This window comes from Pleurodeles waltl, chromosome 9 (genome assembly GCF_031143425.1).
Source record: "Pleurodeles waltl isolate 20211129_DDA chromosome 9, aPleWal1.hap1.20221129, whole genome shotgun sequence".
Lineage (NCBI taxonomy): Eukaryota > Metazoa > Chordata > Amphibia > Caudata > Salamandridae > Pleurodeles > Pleurodeles waltl.
The window spans coordinates 326,256,494-326,280,191 of record NC_090448.1 but is presented as its reverse complement, the minus strand read 5'-3'; the positions used below and the strand labels follow the sequence as shown (position 1 = coordinate 326,280,191).

At 46.0% G+C, this 23,698-nt stretch overlaps 1 protein-coding gene across 4 annotated transcripts in view; it reads left to right on the top strand.

The window, feature by feature from the left end:
* UBA7 (ubiquitin like modifier activating enzyme 7) overlaps positions 1-23,698 on the top strand; it is a 912,980-nt gene that overhangs the window by 606,066 nt on the left and 283,216 nt on the right. For 2 of the 4 annotated variants that reach the window (XM_069206844.1, XM_069206845.1), the window contains 2 exons: positions 8,554-8,601; positions 10,889-10,936. The exons of the other annotated variants lie outside the window; for them this stretch is intronic. In XM_069206844.1, the coding sequence (XP_069062945.1) occupies positions 8,554-8,601; positions 10,889-10,936 (96 nt within the window). The remainder of the gene's footprint in view (positions 1-8,553; positions 8,602-10,888; positions 10,937-23,698) is intronic. 4 annotated transcript variants of the gene reach the window in all.

The window sequence follows — 23,698 nt, the reverse complement described above, 5'->3', positions numbered from 1 at the left end:
TGCACTCCACAGAACCTACTCTTGTTAAGCAGTGTAGCAGTGCAAAATCCTTCCTTTGAATGACTTCTAGCCTCTTCATCAGCCCATGGGCCGAGTCAGATCAAGGGTCTAACAAAGGTTCATATTTCAGTTTGTGAGGCGAGTGTAAGGACTCGCTCACACTCGTAAGAACATTCAGTGCCATCTCCTGGTTGGATCAGAATCTCTCCTGTTGCTCATGGATTTAGACTTCTGTCTTACACATCATTGTGGACACAAAGAATAAAACATTTTTATCAAAATGTTGGCCCCTTCCAGCCACCACAATTTACTGCTTTTATCGACCTTCTTCAGCTTCCAGGTATTGTAGTTTTATCTTAAAAATACGTTTTATTTAATCCAAGTATTTTGGAACAAATGGTCACTTGCAGGTTCGTGCTTAGTAAAATGCTACTAGCAATTCGAGCACAACCATTTTAATCCATACTAAGCAATCAAACCCTATTCCACAAATGTATGTGCATGTGTGGTGTATTTACCATTGTCCTATCTGTCCTTACCTTTTACTGTGGAACATCCCTGCATAACCAACTCTAAATCCTCTTTTGTCTGCGATCGTTTAATGAATAGTCCACCTAAAAAGTGGTTATGCACCTGTTTGTAGGGATATCAAAATCTCCTTAATCTGATCTATCCTCAGCCATGAGCCACCTCGTAATATTGATGCTTGATTGGCTAGAGTGATATCTCTTTGAGTTTTGGATGCCGTAGTTATGTAAGCTTCTGGCAGCAGTGGACGCCGCAAATCTGAAGGAGAGGGGTTAGGTGGAGGGGACAGAAAATAGAGAAAAAAATAACAAAAATAAAGTTGCCTTGCTGCTGTCTCCCACCGCCTCGCTCCTTTTCCCACAATGTGGTATCTCAGCATTCACTGGGACACCAGCACAGGCTACCCAGCAATCCTGGTGCTGCTTTCATGCTACACCTTAGGTCAGCCAGTGAAGGAAGGAAACAGTCCCTACTTTGTCATAGAGTGGGATGGGGTCAGTGAGACTTCTGGCCCCACCCCACTCTGTGATGAGGTGTCACTGATTGACACTCGCCCTGGAAGCTTCAGGGCTTCCAGGTCGGGGACAATGGGGGACGCTTCTCCTCGTCACTGAGGGTGAGTGCCTCGAGGCACCTTTGCCTTGCTGAGGAGGTCACACTCATAGGAGCTGTGACCTCTTCAGCCCAGCAAAGTTCAGCACAGGCAGCCAGGAGCCTGCACATGTCTAGCTCCTGACTGCCTGATCTGTAAATGAAGTGTCTGTCAGGCTGACCTTTGCTCAGCCTGACAGGCACTCTTCTTGAGGGGCAAAAGGTGGGGGCCGTGGCCCCTCAGCCCCAATGGACGGGCGCAGCTGGTGTTTTCACCTCAACTCCTGTCTGTTTTGTTCCCTCCGTCCATGTGCTGCTTTACCACGCCCTTCCCCTGTGCTGTTTTCACACACATTTCACAACAGCATGAGCTGCTGTGCATCATTTTATAAAAAGGAACAAAAACGCTCTATGATGCCGTCAATGTTTGCTGAATCATAGCAACCAATGGATTTCACAGTGGCGAAATCTGTTGGCTTTGCCAATGCTCAACTGTTTGGTCTCCTCTTCACTTTTCCTTAACTTATAATTACATTCTGAGTTTAGTGAGGGAAGTGGTGAAGAAACTTGTTAATACTTTGCCTTATCAAAAGCCAACCCAGGTCTCTTTGAACTGAGACCCCCAGAATTATGGAATTCTCTTACAGAATCTTTAAGAAGCACAACTCTACATTAACCTACTGGAGGAAACAAAACGCGTATTTGGAGTTTGGTGAATACAAGACATCTGGCCTTTTTAGAGTAAATACCTATGAGAGGAAATGTACCCAGCAGACTGAGGCGGCCAATGCATTCTGTGTACAGTTTGAGAAGAGGCAGGCTCCATGGTGAATGGGCAGTACACTCCCTTTTCTAACTTTAAGTTCAAAATGTACACAACAAGCCTAAAGTGTGCAGGGCCCGGATTGGCGACGGGGTTCTCTTTGTCCTTTGATGAAGCCACATTTCAACCTCCGCCTTCATTTCTTCTGGAGAGTGCTGCCCTCCAGACTTTCAGAAAGACCTTCCTCTACCAACTTTCAGAACTCAAGATGAAAGATGTGCGCTGATCTCAACCAGATGATTCTATTTTAACAGCGCAGACCAAAGACCACGTGTGAGCAACACAAGTCTTACTTGAGCCCTGAAGGTCTGAGGATTGTGAGCTTGCATGTCCGGGATCCCAGTGGTCCTTGTCCCAGCTCCACCACTTTTGTCACATGGCCTGCACCCGGCTTGCCCCTTAGTTCATGTGATCTAGAACAGGAGTGGATGTTGAGCTCTCTAGAATTACAGACAGTACAGAGTCCATTAGGGTTAATTGAAAACAACAAGGCAACAAGGGCATCACTTTTCTAGTTGAAGCCTATACTTTTGGAAATCATTATTTTCATGTGTGGTAGTCCAAAGGGTTCACATAAAGTGACCGAACAGTAGAATTACCAGAACGCAGTGATGTCTTAAAAAAAGCAAGGTTTGTATACGAGATGGAAGGGAGTCACCTTGAAATTGAGCCGTATAGTTTTTCGAGGTATATTGAGTAATATATGATCATTTTCTCGCTTACTCTGTTCCCTCCCCCACCCTAGACTCTCTCCACCGCGTTACCGTGGAGGAGAGTGTTTCTTAGAGTAATTATTTTTGTGACCAGGCAGACACACGTCCCAGCTGCCTGCAGAATGCAGTTCACAGCCATCACCTTACAGCTGATGCGATATGTGGCAGCTTCTCGCATTACACATAATTTCACCAGGTATTGGGTTACCTGCCCGGATTCAGCCGCACAGATTGCACTCTGTGAGTCCTCCCCCCCCCCCCCCCCCCCCCCCCCCCCCGCTCGTTTGTGCCTTCTGTCCTAGTAATTGCACGTTCTTTTTAACAGTATTATTATTAAAAGTAAAGCAGCCCCTTTCTTCCGTAATTTATTTCGTGTCGTGCCAGTTTGCCCCACCTCCTCATCAGTAAGATTGTTCGAAATTCATGTAATTTGGTTTTGTGTCATTATGCAACATTTTGGAAAAATTGTAATTACGTGAAATGCGAATTCATCATTTGGCGCTATATTTTTGTATGAAATGTGTCCTGGCATCAATTTTGGATGTGAAGATGCATTTCTCGTTTAAAAAAAAAAAACTGGTGTAAAAAAATACAAGCGCAGCGGCAAACAGCAGCCACTTTCCTGCAGGGCAAGATTATTCCTGGGTAACATTGGGGCTGGTGTGTGGTTTCTAAGGTGAGTAATACCTGTATGGCGGTGCTCCATGAGGGGCTTGGCCTAGATTTACTTCCATCCCAACCCATGCGAGTATATGATGGGCCACCTCTGCATGGTGGTTCATAGTTGGGGTTTGGGTCTTTCGACTCTCTGCTTGCCCCTTGTCAGTTGATGATCGCTCCACCCTCTGACATAACCTTAAATTGTACAACATAAGTTACCACATAGGTAAGTTTAAAAACATTGATATCAGGGACTGCCCAGTGTGTCCCTCCCTAGGATGACAAAATTGCCAAAACCAAAAACCGGGATGGACACATAGAAACAGAAATATACGTTGGAACATACCCGTGGTTGTTGAATGACCGAAGTGATAACTTACATGACGTAGGGGAACTACACAGTTGACATAAATACTGAATGTGTGCACTCTTCCGTCCAACAGGATAGCTGCTCTTGGCATATCCACATTTCAGTCACTCATCAAGATCAAAGTACCATAGATCCAACCTGTTGGAAATCTTCCAGCATCCCATTGTTTCAATTAGGAAATATCTCTGGTGTGTTGTAATGGAGAGGTGCAAGTGCCCGAGTTACTACAGGTGAGAATGTAGTTTGGCGACCTAGAAATACACCAAATCAAGTCAGCCTCCTGTGTAAATCGAGATGGAATTCAATCAAGTTTTCCCTCTTCAAAGATTTTGAATGAGCACTCACAGACCAATTACTTGAACATCACCATAGACCCTGTTGAGATGTTGATCACTTTTTTAAAACCAATAGTCAATTAAACCTCAGTTGGTCATAAATAATATGTAATTAATATTACTACTTAGGAAGCTATTTTTTTTTAAAGTGTAGTTAAGCATTGTATATTGGTAAGGATTAGAATGACGAGATGGCCTGGCTAGTTTAACCATCTTTAGCATATGTTGAGCAATCATATTTACACGTGAAAACGTCTGTAGTGTTTACTGTGGCTCAGTTTCACTACAAGTGAGGAACGGTGGAATGATCCCAGTTCTGCAGCCTATTTGTTGATTGCTAGGTGGTATTTTTAATGGTTAATGCACAACAAGCCAGTCATACCCCAGGAAAGTGGCTAACAACATGTGGGTATCGTATGTTTATTAAAATGAAAAAAAACCATAAATAAATAAATACATCCATTCACTAATTGAAGTGATGCCGATATGAGCACCTAAAAATGAAATTTTTCTATAAAAAGTCAAATTCCAATTCTGTTCTTCACACACCTGCACTCCTTATTTTGTCTGAAGAATGATGTCATGGCCCAGATTTCAATGAAGTGCAGCCTCTGAGGCTTGGGTGAATGCTCTAACTTCCGACAGAAACCCCTGCGCGGGGACATTGATGGTGGAGAAAAGGCTAGTTGTGCCTCGAAGTCCGCCTCTCAGGCTACCAAGTCTTGAGTGCTAGATGTCATCCTGGTTTCCATACCGGCCCTCAAAGCGATCCCTCTAAGCATTAAGCATGAAGAACTAGAACAACAAGGAAGCACCTCTGTGTTAGGATACAGCGAGTTGAGAATATTCTATTAGGTACTCCAAAGGCTGATGAGGAGCGTAGCGATTGTCAGGTGTGTATTCTATGTTGAAGGCAATTTTGTGATGCATTTCTGCCATTTGTATGGCCCAGTAATGCTCAAATCTCACTTTTCCCTAATTCTCTGAGCACACTCCTTCTGGCAGCACGTCCCTTGTAAATCATTTCTAAGAGCTGCATTAAACAAGCATATTCATTGTATTGCAGTATTTGGGTAGCAACTTTCTACCTATTATGAGCCTTCAGAATGCTACTAGGTTAGCCAAATAAGTAGGTACTCCATTTGTTGTGCCTGCTGGAGTTGTGTGACACGTGACCTCTGGGAAACGTGTCTTGATGTAAAACGAGATGTGTGGCGATGAGCTCCAGGCATGTTCCAGCACATTAAGCATAAAGTATGTCATTCACTCATTCATATAGAGTGGTGTATTTTCGGAATATCAAGTGTAGACTATCTAGGGCCACAAAATCATGACCAGAATAGTGGAGACCAAACTAATGACGGGCATGAATAGGGTTTCTATACTTGGCTCCGGTTATATGTGGGCTGATAGCTATCTATCTGTTCAACATACGTAGATGTGGAGTTACGAATAGTAAATGTACACTTAGTTATGTGCACTTACCTCCTGAATATTTTGATTTTCGATATCTTGGACACAATTTCGTGGCCACTTAATATTCTATACTTGGTGTGCCAGACTACAACCATATAGAGCCCCTTATGCCAGGGCACCTATGCACTAGAGGACATTCAGACCACCGGGTGCCCACAAGTGTACTAATGCTGTTGGCTATCACCAGTAGAGCTTCCTGTCTCATCTCTTCCTAGCCCAGGAAAAAAGCAACCCACTAATCATGGCGATTCCAAACAAGAGGCCCTGTGTTCTTCTCGCCGTTTACGGGGTCGGTACCCAGCACAGCCACCGAGGGGCTGATTCTCCTCCGAGCCAGGGAGGAGATTTATCGGAGCGTTTTCAAGCTCTGCGCCCTGTAACGCGGCCAGCTGGGCGAGCAGGAGACGGGAGCTGGCCGGCCCGGCTCATAAAACGCAGGCTGCACTGTCTCCGTTGAGACCCGGCCCGGATAAATATTACCAGAGCTGGGGCTTGAAACCCTAATAATGATGAAATGAAACAGATTGATGCTCGGCCAGGGCTCTCCTCCGCTCTTCCTTCCAGCAGAAGGGGCGGGTGTAGAGAGGGGCTCACATTTCCCACAGTCAGCAGCCAAACTCTCCTCAGCATCCCCGTACAAACTCTCAGTTCATTCTCCGTCCTCTCCAGCCCCCGCTCTGCCTCCCTCCACTGCCAGCCCCCGTTGCAGTGCAGGTCCATAGAGTGACTGCTGAAGGGCAGAGGGTTCTTGTGCAAAGATGGAGTTGGGGGACGCCAGAGTGGAGGAGAGGGATAAGGGGTGCGTCCGAGAAGAAGAAACGAGGGGTGCTGTAGGGAACCGAGAGGCAGTAGGGTAATGTTGCAGGCCACCCTAGCGAGTAGGGTATATGGAACCATTAGGGAACAGAGTTGGGTAGACGTTCTGAGAATACAATAGCATCTTGGAGACCATAGGTATTGAGAGGCACTCCATAGAGTACAGAGGTAGACGGGCACTCTAGAGGATAGAGGGGCACTTCAGGGACCAGAGGGGTAGAGAGACACTCAACAAAAGAGGGGTAAGTATGCACTCCAGTGAAAAAGGCCACCTTAGAAAACATAAGGGTAGAGGGGTACTCCACTGCGTTGAGGAGTGGAGAGGGCACTCTAGGGAAAACAGAAGTGCGGAGAGGACAGACGGGCAGAGAGGTACTCAAGAAAAGAAGGATAAGTGTGCACTCTGGAGAAAAGAGGGATGGACCTGCATTCCAGAGAGGTTGAGAGGCACTCTAGAGAAACTAGAGGGATAATGGTGCACTCTAGAGAACAGAGGGATAGAGGGCATTCCAGAGCATGGAGAGGCACTCCAGACTAGAGGGATAATGGTGCACTCTAGAGAACAGAGGGATAGAGGGCACTCCAGAGCATGGAGAGGCACTCCAGACTAGAGGGATAATGGTGCACTCTAGAGAACAGAGGGATAGAGGGCACTCCAGAGCATGGAGAGGCACTCCAGACTAGAGGGATAATGGTGCACTCTAGAGAACAGAGGGATAGAGGGCACTCCAGAGCATGGAGAGGCACTCCAGACTAGAGGGATAATGGTGCACTCTAGAGAACAGAGGGATAGAGGGCACTCCAGAGCATGGAGAGGCACTCCAGACTAGAGGGATAATGGTGCACTCTAGAGAACAGAGGGATAGAGGGCACTCAAGAGCATGGAGAGGCACTCCAGACTAGAGGGATAATGGTGCACTCTAGAGAACAGAGGGATAGAGGGCACTCCAGAGCATGGAGAGGCACTCCAGACTAGAGGGATAATGGTGCACTCTAGAGAACAGAGGGATAGAGGGCACTCCAGAGCATGGAGAGGCACTCCAGACTAGAGGGATAATGGTGCACTCTAGAGAACAGAGGGATAGAGGGCACTCAAGAGCATGGAGAGGCACTCCAGACTAGAGGGATAATAGAGAAAAGGGGGATAGATGGGCAGTCCAGAGCACAGAGGGAGTGAGAGGCATTCTAGAGAACAGAGGAATGGAGCGGCACTCCAGAGCATGGAGAGGCACTCCAGACTAGAGGGATAATGGTGCACTCTAGAGAACAGAGGGATAGAGCGCACTCAAGAGCATGGAGAGGCACTCCAGACTAGAGGGATAATGGTGCACTCTAGAGAACAGAGGGATAGAGGGCACTCCAGAGCATGGAGAGGCACTCCAGACTAGAGGGATAATGGTGCACTCTAGAGAACAGAGGGATAGAGGGCACTCAAGAGCATAGAGAGGCACTCCAGACTAGAGGGATAATGGTGCACTCTAGAGAACAGAGGGATAGAGGGCACTCAAGAGCATAGAGAGGCACTCTAGAATAGAGGGATAATGGTGCACTCTAGAGAACAGAGGGATAGAGGGCACTCCAGAGCATGGAGAGGCACTCCAGACTAGAGGGATAATGGTGCACTCTAGAGAACAGAGGGATAGAGGGCACTCCAGAGCATAGAGAGGTAGAGAGGCACTCTAGAATAGAGGGTTAAGAGTGCACTCTAGAGAAAAGGGGGATAGATGGGCAGTCCAGAGCACAGAGGGAGTGAGAGGCATCCTAGAGAACAGAGGAATGGAGCGGCACTCCAGAGCATAGAAGAGTGGTAGGCACATTAGAGAATAGAGGTACAGAGGGATACACAAGAGCATAAAGCAGTAGAGAGGTACTCTCGAGGATAGCGTTGTAGTGGTGCACTCTAGAGAACAGCTTAATAAAAATGCACTCCAGAGCATAGTAGGGTAGAGCGCGCCCTTACACAACAAAGTGATGGGCCACTCCAGAACATATAGGGGGAGGCAGGCACTCTGCAGAACAGATGGAGAGATGGGCACGCCTAAGCACTGAGTGGTGTAGAGAGACTTTCAAGAACAGAGGCTTAAGGTTCACTCAAGAGATGAGAGGGTGTCTTCTTATGCTCCTTGTCCCATAAATAACTGGGCACTATAAGTGTTTGTTCAACTCTAGTTCAAAGGGGGGTCTCTGCATGGGTCTTCCACCAAAGTGATGATTTCTTGTTTTATTTTCTTGTTCTGCCAGCTGAAAGGCGGTCTTCCCGCCCGGAGGCCTCGGAAAAGAAAAGTACAGGTAAGTACTGTAATATTTAAGGACCACTGCTGTTCTTACTCCTCTTATTTATTTCTTTTTTTCTTTGTCTTTTCTTCCTCCTGTTGCTTCACCCTCTCTTTTCTGTGGGAATTTCTCAAAAGCTTATTCCCTTAGTGAGCGATAGGATATATCCCCTCCCCCTCGGATATCGGATAGCATAGTCCACTAGTACCAATGAATATTTATACCCTTTAGCAGAGTGGGCTAGTGGCCTTACTAGGTCTATTCCGATTCTTTCAAAGAGTTTTCCAAATATAGGTATGGGTTGTAGTGGAACCTTCAGGGGCTGGTATGGGTTTGTTCGTTGACATACCTCACATTCTTGACAGTACTTCTTTATTTGAGCTAGAATTCCCGGTCAGTAGAAATGAGTTCACATGGCATAGGTTTTTTTCTCTGCCCCAAAATGTCCTGCTAGGAGAATATTTGATCTCAGAACCTACTGGGTACTAGTAGTTGGGGTGAATTGTTGGATTTTCCTATTCCGTATAACAAACTATTTTTTTATCCTAATTAGGGATACACCTGGCTTTGTTTTCCTTCATCTTGTCTAGCACTCTGTCAGGTGGTTTGAAGGGAGGGATCATTTATTTGGGCAACTCTGAAGTTGCAATTTAAGGTCCAGGGTTCCTGGGTAACTAAGGTGCTCTGTGAGGGGCCTCGTTGTTTAGGTCCTTTCCTTAGTTTCTTAACTTGCCTCTTTTCAGTGATGGGTATAATCTCTAAGTTTTCTGGAAGAGGGTTTTTTTCTGCAACCCTGTCTGTTACTCCTGTCGTGCTTCTCGTAGTAGAGTAGAAATTGTGGGGCATTTGTGCCAAGAATTGCACCTTCCTGGAGATTCCGGAAAACCCCCACTTCCACGTTAGTTTCTTGGCCCTCTGATTCCTCACATTGATAATGTTTTGTATTCTCATGTACACACCTAATACAGACTTGTTCATTTTGAATAATTTGGTGCGGAAGCACTAGATCATCTTTGATCACTCACTGCCGGCACCCCGAATCTAACAAAGCAATCACCCACTCCTGAATGATTTGCAAACTCACATAATAGTTGTGTTGTGATTCTTGTGTGAAGAAAATGGTATGAGGCACATAATTGACTTCCACTGGTTCATCCCATTCCTACTTGCTGGTACAGAATCGAGCAATATGACCCCATTCCCCACCTTCGTAACATTGAGGTCCAGAAGGCGGTGCCTCTGCCCCTTTTAAATATTGCAGTTATGAGGAGCCAGTGATACTCTGATAGGTCTCTTGCTGTTTTTCCCAGGTGTAAATGCCTGTACCATTCGTGACCCTTTTTTGTTTTCAAGGAGGATATGTCTAGGTTGGGCCCACACAGCAGTAGTGGCCATCTCTACTGCTTGTTCTAGATTTAGTCCATGATGTTGGCATAACCACTGTTGAGGGGATATTGATGAGGCTTCCAAATATTTGTCTATGTACATTTTTGTCATTAATTTTTCCTTTGTTGCTTCCTAAGGTTTGAGCCAGCTGTCTGCTGCATCCTCCTTTTTGAAAGAGTAGTGTCCTTGGCGTTATCACTGGGTATTCCCCTCTCCTCCCTAAATCACACTCTGTAGGTTTCCTCATCTACCCCATCGCTGATTAAATACAAACTTTCTAATGTCCATATAGGAGGTGTTGCCAGTGGCCTTGGTGGTCTGATAGGTGGCCTGTACCTCTCCTGTTAAAAAGGGAGCCAGATAATGTGGCCACCTTTTCACAGGGCTGGGGCTGGCTCTGGCTGTTGTCTAAGAATTAAAGAGGAAAGCCTCAGTATCTTTTCCCTGTATAAATATCTGCAGAGGTTTTGTAGGTCCCACCGGTACCAGGCCTTTGTGCAATTCCTGAGGCTAACTGAAGTTGACTCTGAAAATGTGTTAAATTGTTCTGCTTGGGTTTTCAGGGTGTTGCAGAAGATACTTTTTCCACAATCGTCATGTACAGCTCCAGAGCCCACTCCAATTTTCGCTGCCCTTCAGCCAATTGTTGTATAAGGTTTTCCATCTTGTATCAGATGTTGATTATGCCCGCATTCTCCACCACTTATTATCTTCTGCTCCTTGTCCCATGAATAACAGGGCACTATAAGTTTCTGTTCACTCTAGTTCCTTATTGAACTCTTCTTGATCCACTTGGGTTTATTATTGTGAGGTCCTTTACTCTTAACTTCTTGTGTCCTTGCTTTTTTTAGGGGGTTCTATGCATGGTTGTTCTGCCGTAGTGATGATTTCTTGTTTTATTTTCTTGCTCTGTCAGCTGATAGGCGGTCTTCCCGCCCAGAGCCCTCGGAAAAGAAAAGTACAGGTAAGTCCTGTAATATTTAAGGCCAACTAATGTTCTAAGTCCTCTTATCTATTTCTTTCTTCCATATCTTTTCGTTCTCCTGTTTCTTCACTGTTGGAGGCTGGCCTGATTTGTAGTGGGTACCTAAGGTACTTGCACCTTATTCCAGTTCCAGTTATCCCTTATTAGTGAAATGTCGGCAGTGTCTAGAAGCCAGGCTGTCTAGAGGTAGCTGTAGGCAGAGCAGCCAAGGCTGAAATAAATAGGAGACATGCAAAGCTCTTGCAGTACCACTGTAGTCACACAGTACTTACACACAAGAAAGACAATACTCATTGTTACCAAAAATAAAGGTACCTTATTTTAGAGACACAATGCCAAATATATCTTAGAGGCTATACTCCCTTAGGAGGTAAGCATTATACACAAAATATACACTACTGACCAAAATCAGGTAAGTAAACAGTCAGGAAATAGTGCAAATATTGAAAATCACAATAGGTTGCAATGGGCCTAGGGGGAACACAAACCATAATCTAAAATAGTGTAATGAGAAAGTATGTTTCCCACCTAGACAAGTGTAGTGTGTTAGAGGGGCACTGGGAGTGTAAGAAAACACCAAAGGTAAGTAAAATACCCCACCCCTGAGCCCAGGAAAGCAGTAGTAAAACACAGCAAGTTTCCTAAAACACACTAGAAGTCGTGGTAGAAGGCAGTGCAAGAACCAGAAAAGGCTGCAAGACACCATCAATGGATTCCTGGACCTGAAGACTTGTGGGAAAAGGTGACCAACTCCAAGAAGCACTGAAGAGTCCAGGGAGAACAGGAGTCCCTGCTAACCCGGATGAAGGTGCAAATGGAGAACAACCAGTGAGAAGACACAGTCAGTATTGCACCAAAGAAGATAGATGTGGGTTCCTGGTTGATGCAGAAGATGTCCCATGCCTCATGGATGAATGCAATCTGGTTTGCATCGCAGGATTCCGCCAACAAGCCTTGGTAAATGCAAACCTTGTGTTTCGCAAAAAGTGGAGCTGCCTGGGGACCAGGAAGGACCAGGTTGACTCTACCCAGGAGGGAGAAAGACAGAGGGGGGTCTCAGCAACTCAGAGAGACCTCAGAAGACCAGGCAGCATGCACAGGAGTCCCACAGCACGTGGGCAAAGGAGTTGCAAATGGCCGTTGTTGCAGCACCACACAAAGGGATCCCATGCCGCCGGAGAACAACATAGGGAATTGAGCATCTCAGGATAGAATGCTGGGGACCTGGGCTAGGCTGTACACAAAGGAATTGTTCAAAAAGTCCATAGAGGCCCTACGAACTGCAAAACACTTGGTGAACAGAGGTGCTGTCTGGCACGGGAGGCAAGCTCTTACCTCCACAAAATTTGGACAGCTGGACCTTTAGACAGTCAGGGTCACTTCAGTCTACCACCTGTGTTCCAGGATCCACGCTCGGTGTCAGGAGAGGGGACCCATAATGCCGGTCGTTGCTGCAGAGAGGTGCCTGCTGAAGCAGGGAAGTGACTCCGTCACTCCACAGGAGATTCCTTTGGTTCTTCTGGTGCAGGATGAAGACAGGCAGTCCTCAAAGCATGCACAACCTGGAAACTGTTGCAGTTGCTGGCAGGAGCTGAAGTTACAGAGTTGTAGTAGCCTTCTTGGATACTCTGTTGCAGTTGTAGAGTTTTTGGAGCAGTTTTGCTGTTGATCCGACAGTAGAAGATGAAGTAAAGGATTTAGAGAATCCCTGCTGGAGTCTAGCAATCCGAATCTGAGGAAACACCCACAGGAGAGACCCTAAATAGCCCTCAGAGGGGGTTTGGTCACCTAACCAGGTATGGACCTATCAGGAGAGGTCGCTGATGTCACCTCCTGGCACTGGCCACTCAGATGCTCTCAGAGTTTCCTGACCATCCTGAAAACAAGATGGCAGAACCCAGGAACACTCTGGGGGAGCTCTGGGCACCACCCGTGGGGTGGTGATGGACAGGGGAACCACTCCCCTTTCCTTTGTCCAGTTTCGTGCCAGAACAGGGACTGGAGGTCCCTGAACTGGTGTAGACTGGATTATGCAAGGAGGGCAACATATGTGCCCTTCGAAGCACTTCCAGAGGCTCTGGGAGGAAACCCCTCCCATGCCTTTAACACCCATTTCCAAAAGGAGAGGGTGTAACACCCCTCTCTTAAAGGAAATTCATTGTTCTGCCTTCCTGGGATTGCGCAGCTCAAGCCCCAGGAGGGCAGAAGCCTGTCTGTGAGGTGGCAGCAGCTGGGGCTGCAGTGAAAACCTCAGAAGGCTGGTATGGCAGTACTGGGGATCCATGGTGTAGCCCCCGGGTGCATGGAAATGGCACCCCAATACCAGAGTCAGATTGGGGGTACAGTTTCTCAATCCTAGACACCTCACACGGCCGTATTCAGAGGTACCATTGTGAAGCTACATATATGTATTGACCTATATGTAGTGGACACTTATAACGGCATCCCTGCACTCATGAAGTCCCGGAAATTGGTTCTGGACAACGTGGGGGTACCTCTGCTAGTGCAGGGGTGCCCTCAGACACAGTAACTTTGCACCTAGCCTTTAGGAACTGAAGGATAGACATACAGGTGACTTATAAGTTACCTGGTGCAGTGAAAATGGCTGTGAAATAGTACGTGCACTATTTCACTCAGACTGCAATGGCAGTCCTGATGAAGTGTTTGTATGAGCTCCTTAAGCAAAAGAAATGCTGCAGCTCATAGGGATGTCCTGGAACCCCAATGCCCTAGGTACCTAGGTACCATAAACCAGTGACTTACAAGGGGGGGTCCAGTATGCCAATTTGGAGTGGAGTACTGGATTACCAGTATGTAAGGACAAATTTGGAATCAGAGAACCATAAGCACTGGAGTTCTGGTTAGCAGGACTCCAGTGACAGTCAAGCATGCTGACAAAACAGTAAAATATACTGACATATAGGCCACAAACTATGAGCACTGGGGTCCTGACTAGCACGATCCCAGTGAGACAATAAAAACACACTGACAAACCGGACAAAATTGAGGGTAACCATGCTAGAAAGAGGTTACTTTCTCACATTCACCCTCTCTTTTCTTTTGGAAATTTCTCAAAACCTTATTCCCTTAGTGTGGGATTGGATGTAAGAATCGGTCTCGTCTTTCCTTGAGTCTTGGTGGTAGAGCACGTTCTGGTCCCCCCTTCGACTGCCCCCCCTTCCAATACCTCTTCCCCCACCCCACACACACCTTTTCTGTCAGAGGCTCTTTCAGAAAAATTCAGTCACACACAGAAAAAAACCATAGTAATAATGTAAAGAAAATTAAATGTATGGCAACACATATGCATTTATCACTGTTTCCTTTACACAGTCTCCTTCTCCTGATATAGATACCTCATGGGTAACCTCTCCTGAAGTTACATTAGCTATATGTTGGGCAGCAAAAACATCTCTCCTAGATATATTTGCTGTGACACCGCCATTACTGGAGAATAAATATATTACATACTCTGCTTATTATACTTGGAGTAGTTCTGGGCTTTCATTTCAAGTTAATGCTGATTCATGTTTGTCCCTGTTTTCCCTTTTGCCATCCTCCCTCCCAGTCCTTCTGGAGTGTGGCGGGACCGGGGGCCACACTGGCAGTACCCGCCTTTGGTAGTCCTTTGGGAATCTGCTTCACCCAAATCCAACTCGTCCAGGTCCCTCACCGCACTGCTCAAGAGCTCTGATTCCTGCAGAGCTTCCAGCAGGTCTTCTCCGTCCTCTGCGTTGCATGGGACTCATGGCTCTTTCTGTCCACTGGTCTTGATTCTCCCGCACATTTCTCTCTTGCCACTTGAGGCTCCTCTACCTCTTGGGCATTTGATAGGTTTACTCCCCTCTCAGCCTTCTCCAACACATGTAACTCTTTTTTGGCCACTGGCCCCACCTCCACAACATTTCCTCTTCTTTGCCTTTTTGTCCTTCTTCCCTTCTCCTTTTTTTTAGGTTTTGGGGCCCACAGGAACCAATGGAGGATCTCTGGTAAGCCATCTGAATCTGTTTCCATGGTTAGAGGGCATCTTGTATGTCAGAGGGGTAGAGAGGCACTCTTGAGAACAGAGGGGTACTCTAGAGAATAGAGGGGTAGAGAGGTGCTCTGGAAATGAGGGATCACCCAAGAAAAAAGAGGGATAGATAGTCTCTGCAGATGACAGAGAGCTAGATGGGCACTCCAGACCACCCAGGGGTTGAGAGATACTCTATAGAACAGAGAAATAAAACAGTAGTGCAGAGCATATAAGAGTGGGGAAGCACACTAAAGAACAAACAATTAGACAGGCGCGCTAGAGTATAAAGAGGTAGAGAGGTACTTTTGAGAGTAGTGAATCCCCTCTCGAAAATATATCAATAATCCTACTGCTTACAGGAGATACCACACCAACATCAATACCTAGTTGGTATCGAAGATTGGCCGTAGGTATCTGGTCAATGGTTTTCAACTCCATTGTGGTCCCAAAACACTGATAAATACCTTTGCATTTGAAGAACAATAGGAACATTTTCTGGAGGACTGAATAAACAGATCGTAAGAGCTATGTGATTCGTAAAATGGGTTTCATACATAGCAAAACACTCTTTGCAGTTGCAAAGCCCTTGTTTTGCTATTCACAGGTTTTGCAAACTAAAAAGTGTTTTGTACATGAGGTCTTTAGTTCTCCCAGCAATCTGTTCTCACAGAACACCAAGATGTTTTGGACAATGCAGTACATTTCTGTCAAGACATTTTTATAACAATGTAGTTATATTCATCATACAAAGGTTTACCTTCTGACTCTTTAATACACTTTTTACCTTATTTGTGAAGCTTCAGAGGCCCAGTTCTGTGGGTACTGGAGCATACATTTAAACAAGTCTTTAATCATTTTTACTAGATATTGGGAAAAAAAGAGTAAACCACTCCATAAGAGAACAATATCCACATTGAAAAGAATATATGTTAATAACTGAATCCCTCTTCTTAAGTACTCCCAACTGATCCATGACCCCATGAATGAGTATAGGGAGAGGCTTAAGGCACGAGAATAATAAACATATAAATAAGTAGAATTAAAAAAAGGTGCCTCTTAACTATCAAGAGTAAAGGCGCGTAGATATCACATCTTCAAGGATCACAGCAACAGTGCCTGGGTATTGCTGTGAGAAAGTTGTGGGATTGCAAGAGTGCATTTGGGCTATCAAGGAGATATGGAGGTGGGCTTGTTCATATGGAGTGGTAATGTTGGACCAAGTTGTCATTGGATGCTGGGAGGTGGGAATGATGGCGGACATTAAATTGTTTTATTGGATCGCTTACCTTAGAAGTGGTTGCGATATCTATTATTATGGCATCACACTATCGCGGCTATTCATAAATGTAAGTTACACTTGTGAGTAATAGTTACGTACACATGTAAATATACTATTTCACTTTTGAGTAACTTGACTGTTTTGACTGTTTGCATAATCTGAGTGTAAAGTTACTCAAAAGTGTGAACATGCATGCCTCCACCCCCTGAAAAAGTAGGTGGAGTCTAACTTACAGCTGTAAATTAGTACAAAAACACAGAATAAGTCTAGCACCACACATGGCCAACCCTTTGTAGTGCAATGGAGGAAGGAATGTAAAATAAAACCCCATAGGAGATAATGTCAACTAGCTAATCTAAATTATTTTAAAAACATTTTTGCATTTAAAAATGAATAAAACAATAAATGTTATTAAAATATTATTCAATTATTTTTGCCTTCGGTACATAACTTCTGATAATTAGTAATACAGGGCATTTGGCCTCAAAATGAGATAGGGTTTCAACAATTCCTTGTGTTCTCTTCTTCTCAGCATAAGTTTATTAAACTCCAGTGTAGCCCAGAGTTTGTCTTACAAAGTGTGGTCTCTGCAGGTCTGATTAAATGTGATTTGGCTGTGTGCTGTGTTGGATCGAAGTTCTGAATTAGCTATTGTTAAAGTGGGCAGTCTGTAGTGAGTCAGGCCACAGAGTCCTTTTAAGTGTTTCTCTTGCACCAGTAATAGGAATATCAATGGGCGACAAGGGCGCCCTATGCCCATATCCCTGTTTAGAAGAGCACCCCCTGGTGGTTTCAACGACGCTACGGTTGAGCGTCGACTACGCAACCAGATGCGACGCAAACTATGGCGCCTCGTCCCCAGGCCGCCCTTCGCGGGGGCACAGCAGAGGAGGGGTGTCTTACCTTTGATACCTGGGCACGTCGTCCGTATAAAACGCACATGTGCTGAGCTAACAAATCCCAGACCCACATCAGAAGTGCAAGAAACCCCTAGCCGCGGCTTTGATGCTTTTAAGACTTCCTGTCTGAAATTAAAAAGGTTAATCGCTTCCAGAGAGATGCTGATGTTGCAGAGGTGGGCAGACTGAAGTGGGCGGGACGAGGGCGAGTGGAGAGAAATGGGGGCAGCAGGATGAAAGGCAGTGAGGGGGAGAGGGGAATAGGAGGGCCTAATAAAGGGAGGGGACTGAGGGAGGTAGCGTTAGGACGTCTTGGGAATATTGGAGTGAGGGAGATATTAATTCAGATCCAGGCGCTCGGTCCCGTAATCAGTATGGAGTTTTTACCCTTGGTTGATTATTGTATTGTCGCGGTGTTTATACTTCTTGCATAGCCAAACGTCTCTTTTAATAGTTTAGTAAGTGGCTGCCACACCAAATGTATCTTTTAGAAAGCGTTTTGCAACCCTGATGCTCCGATTTGTGTATGGTTGAAAGGGTGTTAGTAGACGCTTTGCCTATAAGAACTTTAGGGTGCAATGAGGTTTGCAGGCAGAGTAGAATTGGTGCAGTGCCTAAACATGGCTATGGTGAAGCATGTAAAGGTAGAAGCAGCCATGCGCTCTGTTACCATTTGTGTGTCTTGTTATGAGAATAGTTTTTATTAGATGCAAAAGACCGGCTAGGTGACATTAAGGCGCTTCCCCTTTTTCTGACTTAGTGGCTAAGGACTTATGGTGGTGACTTAGGGGATGGTGGATGCAGGATATCTGCCAAAACTCACCTTCTGACCCACTGTCAATCCCATAGTTCGGCCGCCTTATGTAAAGCCTGGGGAAGTGCTTGTCTACCAATGCCATGCGCCTCAACTCGTTCTGCCGTCCGAAACCTAGCAAGCCGTACATCCACCACAAAGCCACCAGCAATGCCTTTGTTTCTATTCACAACAACCACGTGAAGCAGGGCAGTTGCTAACAGGACACATGTTCCTCACAGGCATGGAGGAAGTTCCATGTGCATCAGGTGTACTTCAAACAATGACTATAACGTTTAGCTGCTTTATTTTTTCTGCTGAATGGAGGGTCTGGGGTACAGGGTAATCCTCAGTATTTTAACTTTTGGGGACACTTTGAATGAGACACTCATCTGAACAGAAAGACTAGATTTTGGTGAACAGCATGATGCAGACTTTGTTTGACCCAGAGATTAACTTAATTTTAAATTGCATTGTATTGCTCAGTTTATCTAGCACTTACTACCCATATTTGGAGCGCTGAAGCTCTTGCCTACATTGGCAGATTTCTACACTAAGGAGGATGTGTGGTTAAAGGGTGTTTCCTTGTTCATCTATTTGGAAAGTGTTTTCCTGTCATTCAGAGTGACCACTGAGGTGTAGTTATCGTTGTATGGGATGCAGTGCTTAGAAGTGTGATCGATGAAGATATGTTGAAAATAGGCACCCAGTTTATGCTTTTCAGTAAGCTTGCAGCTTTGAGCAGCTATGCAGGTTCCTTATAATCATAGTACACTTAGCTGGTTAGTGCACTGTGCTGCCCTACCTCAGATATTTTATTTAAAAGTTTTTGGCCCTGAGCAGGCATGGTTGGTGAGAGAAATGACGTGGAGATCTGCAGAGATGGACTTTGTTACTTTCATGCCATATCTGATTACCTTTGTGAGATGTAAAGAAGCGGACATAGTATGTAGCTAGTTGGAGCCTGCAGTGGTGGACTAGATGAGGGTCCTCTGGCCAGGTTGCTGATCTCTTCAGTTACTTTATGCATGTTCAGTTTGTAAAGGCTGGTTTATGGGCTGGTACAGCACTGGGTGATGGTCAAGACCCATAGCAGCTATGTCATATGCAAGTGTGAGAGGGTTAAGCAGTATAAAGGACTTATTATGCAGCCTATATAACTACAGGTGGCTGTTGACAGCCGAGTGTTATTGCATTAGTATCAGTGTGGATCAAATTGTTAAATATGGAATGCCATTACTATGTAAAACCCAGGCTTGCCATAAGTCAGCCCTTCATAGCTTACCTAGATATCTTAGGTAGTGTGCTGCTGGTTGGGCTGTTCCATTTCTGTGGGTTGTAAACTAGATTAGTGGTCTCCAAAGTGTAGCTCTTGTGCACACTGGTGTTGTGTAGCCATTTTAGCTATTGTTTTATACACGTTATTTTAGCAAATTAGGCCTGCTGCTGTGCACTTTCACCTGGAGATATTTTATTTTAGCTTTGCTATATTATTTTAACATTAGGCACATTTGCGGTCTTGTTTTATTTTCTCTATCTAGCTGTTCTTTGCCTAGGTCAGCACAATGTTCTTAAACAAAACATTTCTTTCACTCTGTGCTTTTCTCAAGGCTGCAGTAAGATAGGTTGCGGGCAAAAGTGGTACGCTCCAATGTTCACAGAAACATGCATACTCTTACGTGGGGGATCCTTTCTTGGAACATCAGATGTTTTATTATAAAAACATGACTTTGACCCATGTACGTTAGAGGGAGATTCCAGCCAGATGACCACGCCTCTTTCTCAGGTATGAGTGATGTCTTCCCTGGGGGAACCTGAAGAGCAGAACTAGAGCTTAACATTCTGTGCTCTAACATAGCCTAGGTCGGAACTATCTCTACAAGCTATAGTGATAATATGGTAGTGTTATTCTTGTGTTTTACTCTCCTTGTCATAATTGTAATCTTATTGTGCTTTATCGTCCTAGTTATTGCAATTCATGCTTTATTATCTAAGATGCAGTTGCTTCATTAAAACCTTATTGAACTACACTCTGCCTCTGAATGTCCTTTGACATGTGAAACTAATATAACTGAGAGAAAGGTTAAGCTCTGAGTGACCAAGATTCCCCTGAGGAGTCATTTATGTCATGCGTCCGGTTGCCCCAATCATCCCTGCTCTTGAGTGGCGATGAGGCACTGCTAGTTAGCTGGAACAAATCAGGATTAGGCCAACAGGTGTCACATGGTGCAGGTGCAGACTCAGTCCCCCACAGTACAGGTGATTCTGCCGCCCAAATCCAGTAGTCTCATTAGGATAATGAGAACCTACGCGACATGGCGCCTGATGTGGGGCCATGCACTAATTTTCGGGTTCTCCTCAGTATCTGTCTCACTCCATGCAAAGACACCTCAGTACTAATTATGGAGACGTCCGTGGTATTGAGGAGTTTTCCTCCTCGGCTAAGTAGGGAGTACCTAACTAACGCTGTAGGTTGTTCAAGCTTGAACTCTAAAAGGATAACCCCCATTTGGTGTGCTTATCTCTGAACAAAATTCACCACTCACCATGGCGAACCTGCAACGGGTAGCAATTGCAGTTAATATGTGACCACCCCTTACTGCACATTTATTGGAACATGGCCTCACAGCCCAGGGAGGTCCAGTTACATTCGTTGTTGAAGCTCATGCAGCATACAGAACAGAAATTTTCTATTCTTGGGCCACATTTCCAGCAGTTGATGGGAACATCAGAGTAATTGCTAATGCCATTGGTTTCACCTACGGGACATTCAATGAAGGTGAGACCGTCCCGATTACATACAAATCACATTTGTATTCAGCAGCAGAACAACGTTTTGCTCCCACTGTGAAAATTCTCACTGCTGTTCAGATGGCTGTCATTAAAGAAAGACCACTAGAACAGGGGAAACGCGTTATTGTTATATCTCCGATCCCAGCCCTTGAGGCTGTTACCAAAGCCAAAGACTCAGTCCCCTGCATTACAGCTGATTCTGCCGCCCGAATCCAGTAGTCTCATTAGGATAATGATAACCTACAAGACACAAGAATCTAGAGGGGTATTTGCTAGATGATCCTTACATTTATGTTTTTTTAAGGGTATAGAGCACCAGCATTTAATTTCTTTTGAAGGGCACTCTGTGGAGATCTTTATTTGTATACACTCACTAGTTCCTCCCAGCACTTGTTTCCTTTTTGATCATCTGGTTGTAGTACGAAGGTTTATGTGTCCAAGAATCTGAACTAGTAAAGCTAGGTAATCTTTTAAGGCAACATTGGAAGCAAAGTTCACCCTGTCTCTTGTGCCTGGAGCTGAGTACTTATCCCTTAATTCAAAGTGAGTGTTGTAGGAAAGTGCGCCTTGTTGGCCAGGTTACCCCCCACTTTTTGCCTGATACTGACTTGACTGAGAGTGAGATGGGATCCTGCTAATCAGGCCCTAGCACCAGTGTTCTTTCCCTAAACTGTACCATTGTTCCCACAATTGGCACACCTCTGGCACACAGCTAAGCCCCTTGTAAAGGGTTATCAGTGATGCCAAGTTGTCTGTGACCAGGGAGGGTCCCTAAGGGTTGTAGCATGTATTGTGCCACCCTAAGGGACCCCTCAACAAGCACATGCACACTACCACTGCAGATTGTGTGTGCTGGTGGGGAGAAAAAGGTAAAATTCACATGGCAACCCTCTCTGGGTGCCATGCCCACCAACCACTGCCTCTTGCATAAGTAAGTCACCCCCTCTGGCAGGCCTAAGGCAGGGTGCACTATACCCCAGGTGAGTGCATAGCTGCATGAGCAATATGCCCCTATAGTGTCTAAGTCCATTCTTAGACATTGTAAGTACAGTGTGGCCATATTAAGAATATGGTCTGGGAGTTTGTCAAAATAAACTCCACAGTTCCACAATGGCTACACTAAATACTGGGAAATTTGGTATCAAACTTATCAGAATAATAAACCCACACTGATTCCAGAGTTGGATTTATTGCAAAATGCAAACAGAGATGCCCCCTGTACCCTAACCAACCCTTTAGTATAAGGCTGACCAGTCTGTGCCAGCCTGCCACTAAAAGACAAGTTTCTGACCCCATGGGGTGAAAGTCTTTGTGTTTTCTGGAGTCAGAAACAAAGCCTGCCCTGGGTGGAGGTGCTTCACACCTCCCCCCTGCAGGAATTGCAACACTTTGTGGTGAGCCTCAAAGGCTCAGGCCTCCTGTTACAGTGCCCCAGGGCACTCCAGCTAGTGGAGATGCAAGCCCCCGGATGAAGCCCCACTTTTGGCAGCAAGTCCGGCAGAAAAATTAGGAAAAACAGGGAGGAGTGACCACTCCAGCTAGGACCACCCTTAAAGTGCCCAGAGTTGAAGTAACCCCCCGCAGAATCCTCCATTTTGGTTTGGAGGACAGGGACCAATAGGATTAGGAATGTTCCCCTTTCCAAAGACGGGCACAGGAAGGATGTAGCCACCCTCAGGGACCATTGGCTACTGCTCTCTGACCCCTGTAATGGGCTAAATCTAGGATTTAAGGGCACCCCGGAACCTAGCTCGCCAGATTCCTGGCGACCTCAAGACAAGAAGACAGTAGAAGGACTGCTAAGCTGACCCCTCCAGTAGTGAAGACAATTGACTTGGTCCCGGCCCTACTGGCCAATCTGCAGCTTCAAGGACTCTGCTACAAACAGGCGATGCGCCTCCCAGGACCTCTGCAAACCCCCAGAGGACAGCCTGCCCACCAGAGGACCAAGAACTCCTGAGGACAGCAGCCCTGGCCACCATAAACTCCAAGAAGGACTTCAGAATCGCCCCGGATCCGCAAGTCCTGCCCATTCTGCACCCTTTGTCCACGGCCCGTGTCCAGGTGGCCCACCGGTCCAGAGAAGGTCCCCAGGCGATTCCGACCTTGTGTCCACCCTGGGGGTACACTCCTGGCCAGCACGGCGACTCCTGCAGCCTAAACCCAGAGGCCCCCCCGACCGCAAGAGAACTGGGCGAAGATACCTGATGATCAAAGGTACCCCTGCACCCGCAGCCCCCTGGCCTTCGGGAATCCAACCGATGGTCCAGCAACGTTCACCAGGCAGCCCTCCTCGTTGTCCAGCCTTTGGTACTTTGGAACCGCCCCCTGGACCCAGCTTGCAGCACCTTTGTGACCCTGGGGTCCCCCTATTGAACAGCATTGGGAGCCCAACGCTGTTTTGCACCCAGCACCCAGCCGCCCCTGTCTCAGAACTCATGGATACTTACCTGCCAGCTGATCTGTTTCCGAATACCCCTAGTCTCCATAGGATCCCATTCTAAATCGAACCCCAACTTTGACCTCTGCACCCGACCAGCTTTGTGTTGCTGGTGGTGTGTGTTTGGGGTCTTCTTGAACCTTGACCAGTGGACGTCCTAACCCCTAGAGACTGGAACTATGAGTCAAGTATTTACCTCTGTGGAGGTGGTGGTGGTGGTGGTGGTGATGAGGGCAGTTTCCGTCCTGTAGTTGGGTCTGAAACCAGACTGAGGGTTGTCATGAAGTTGGTGGTCATTAAGGTATTGGGTGACGTGTCGTTGATGATTTTCTCTAAGACCATGGCCTGGAATGGTAGAAGGGAGATTGGTCTGTAGGTGGCGAGCATTGAAGGGTCCACAGAGGGTTTCTTCAGGAATTGGAGGACAGTTGTGTGTTTTTAAGCATCTTGGAAGGTGGTGGAAGAGGTGGAGGCATTCACAATGGTTGTTAACATGGAACTGATGGGTTGCAGTCTTCTGGA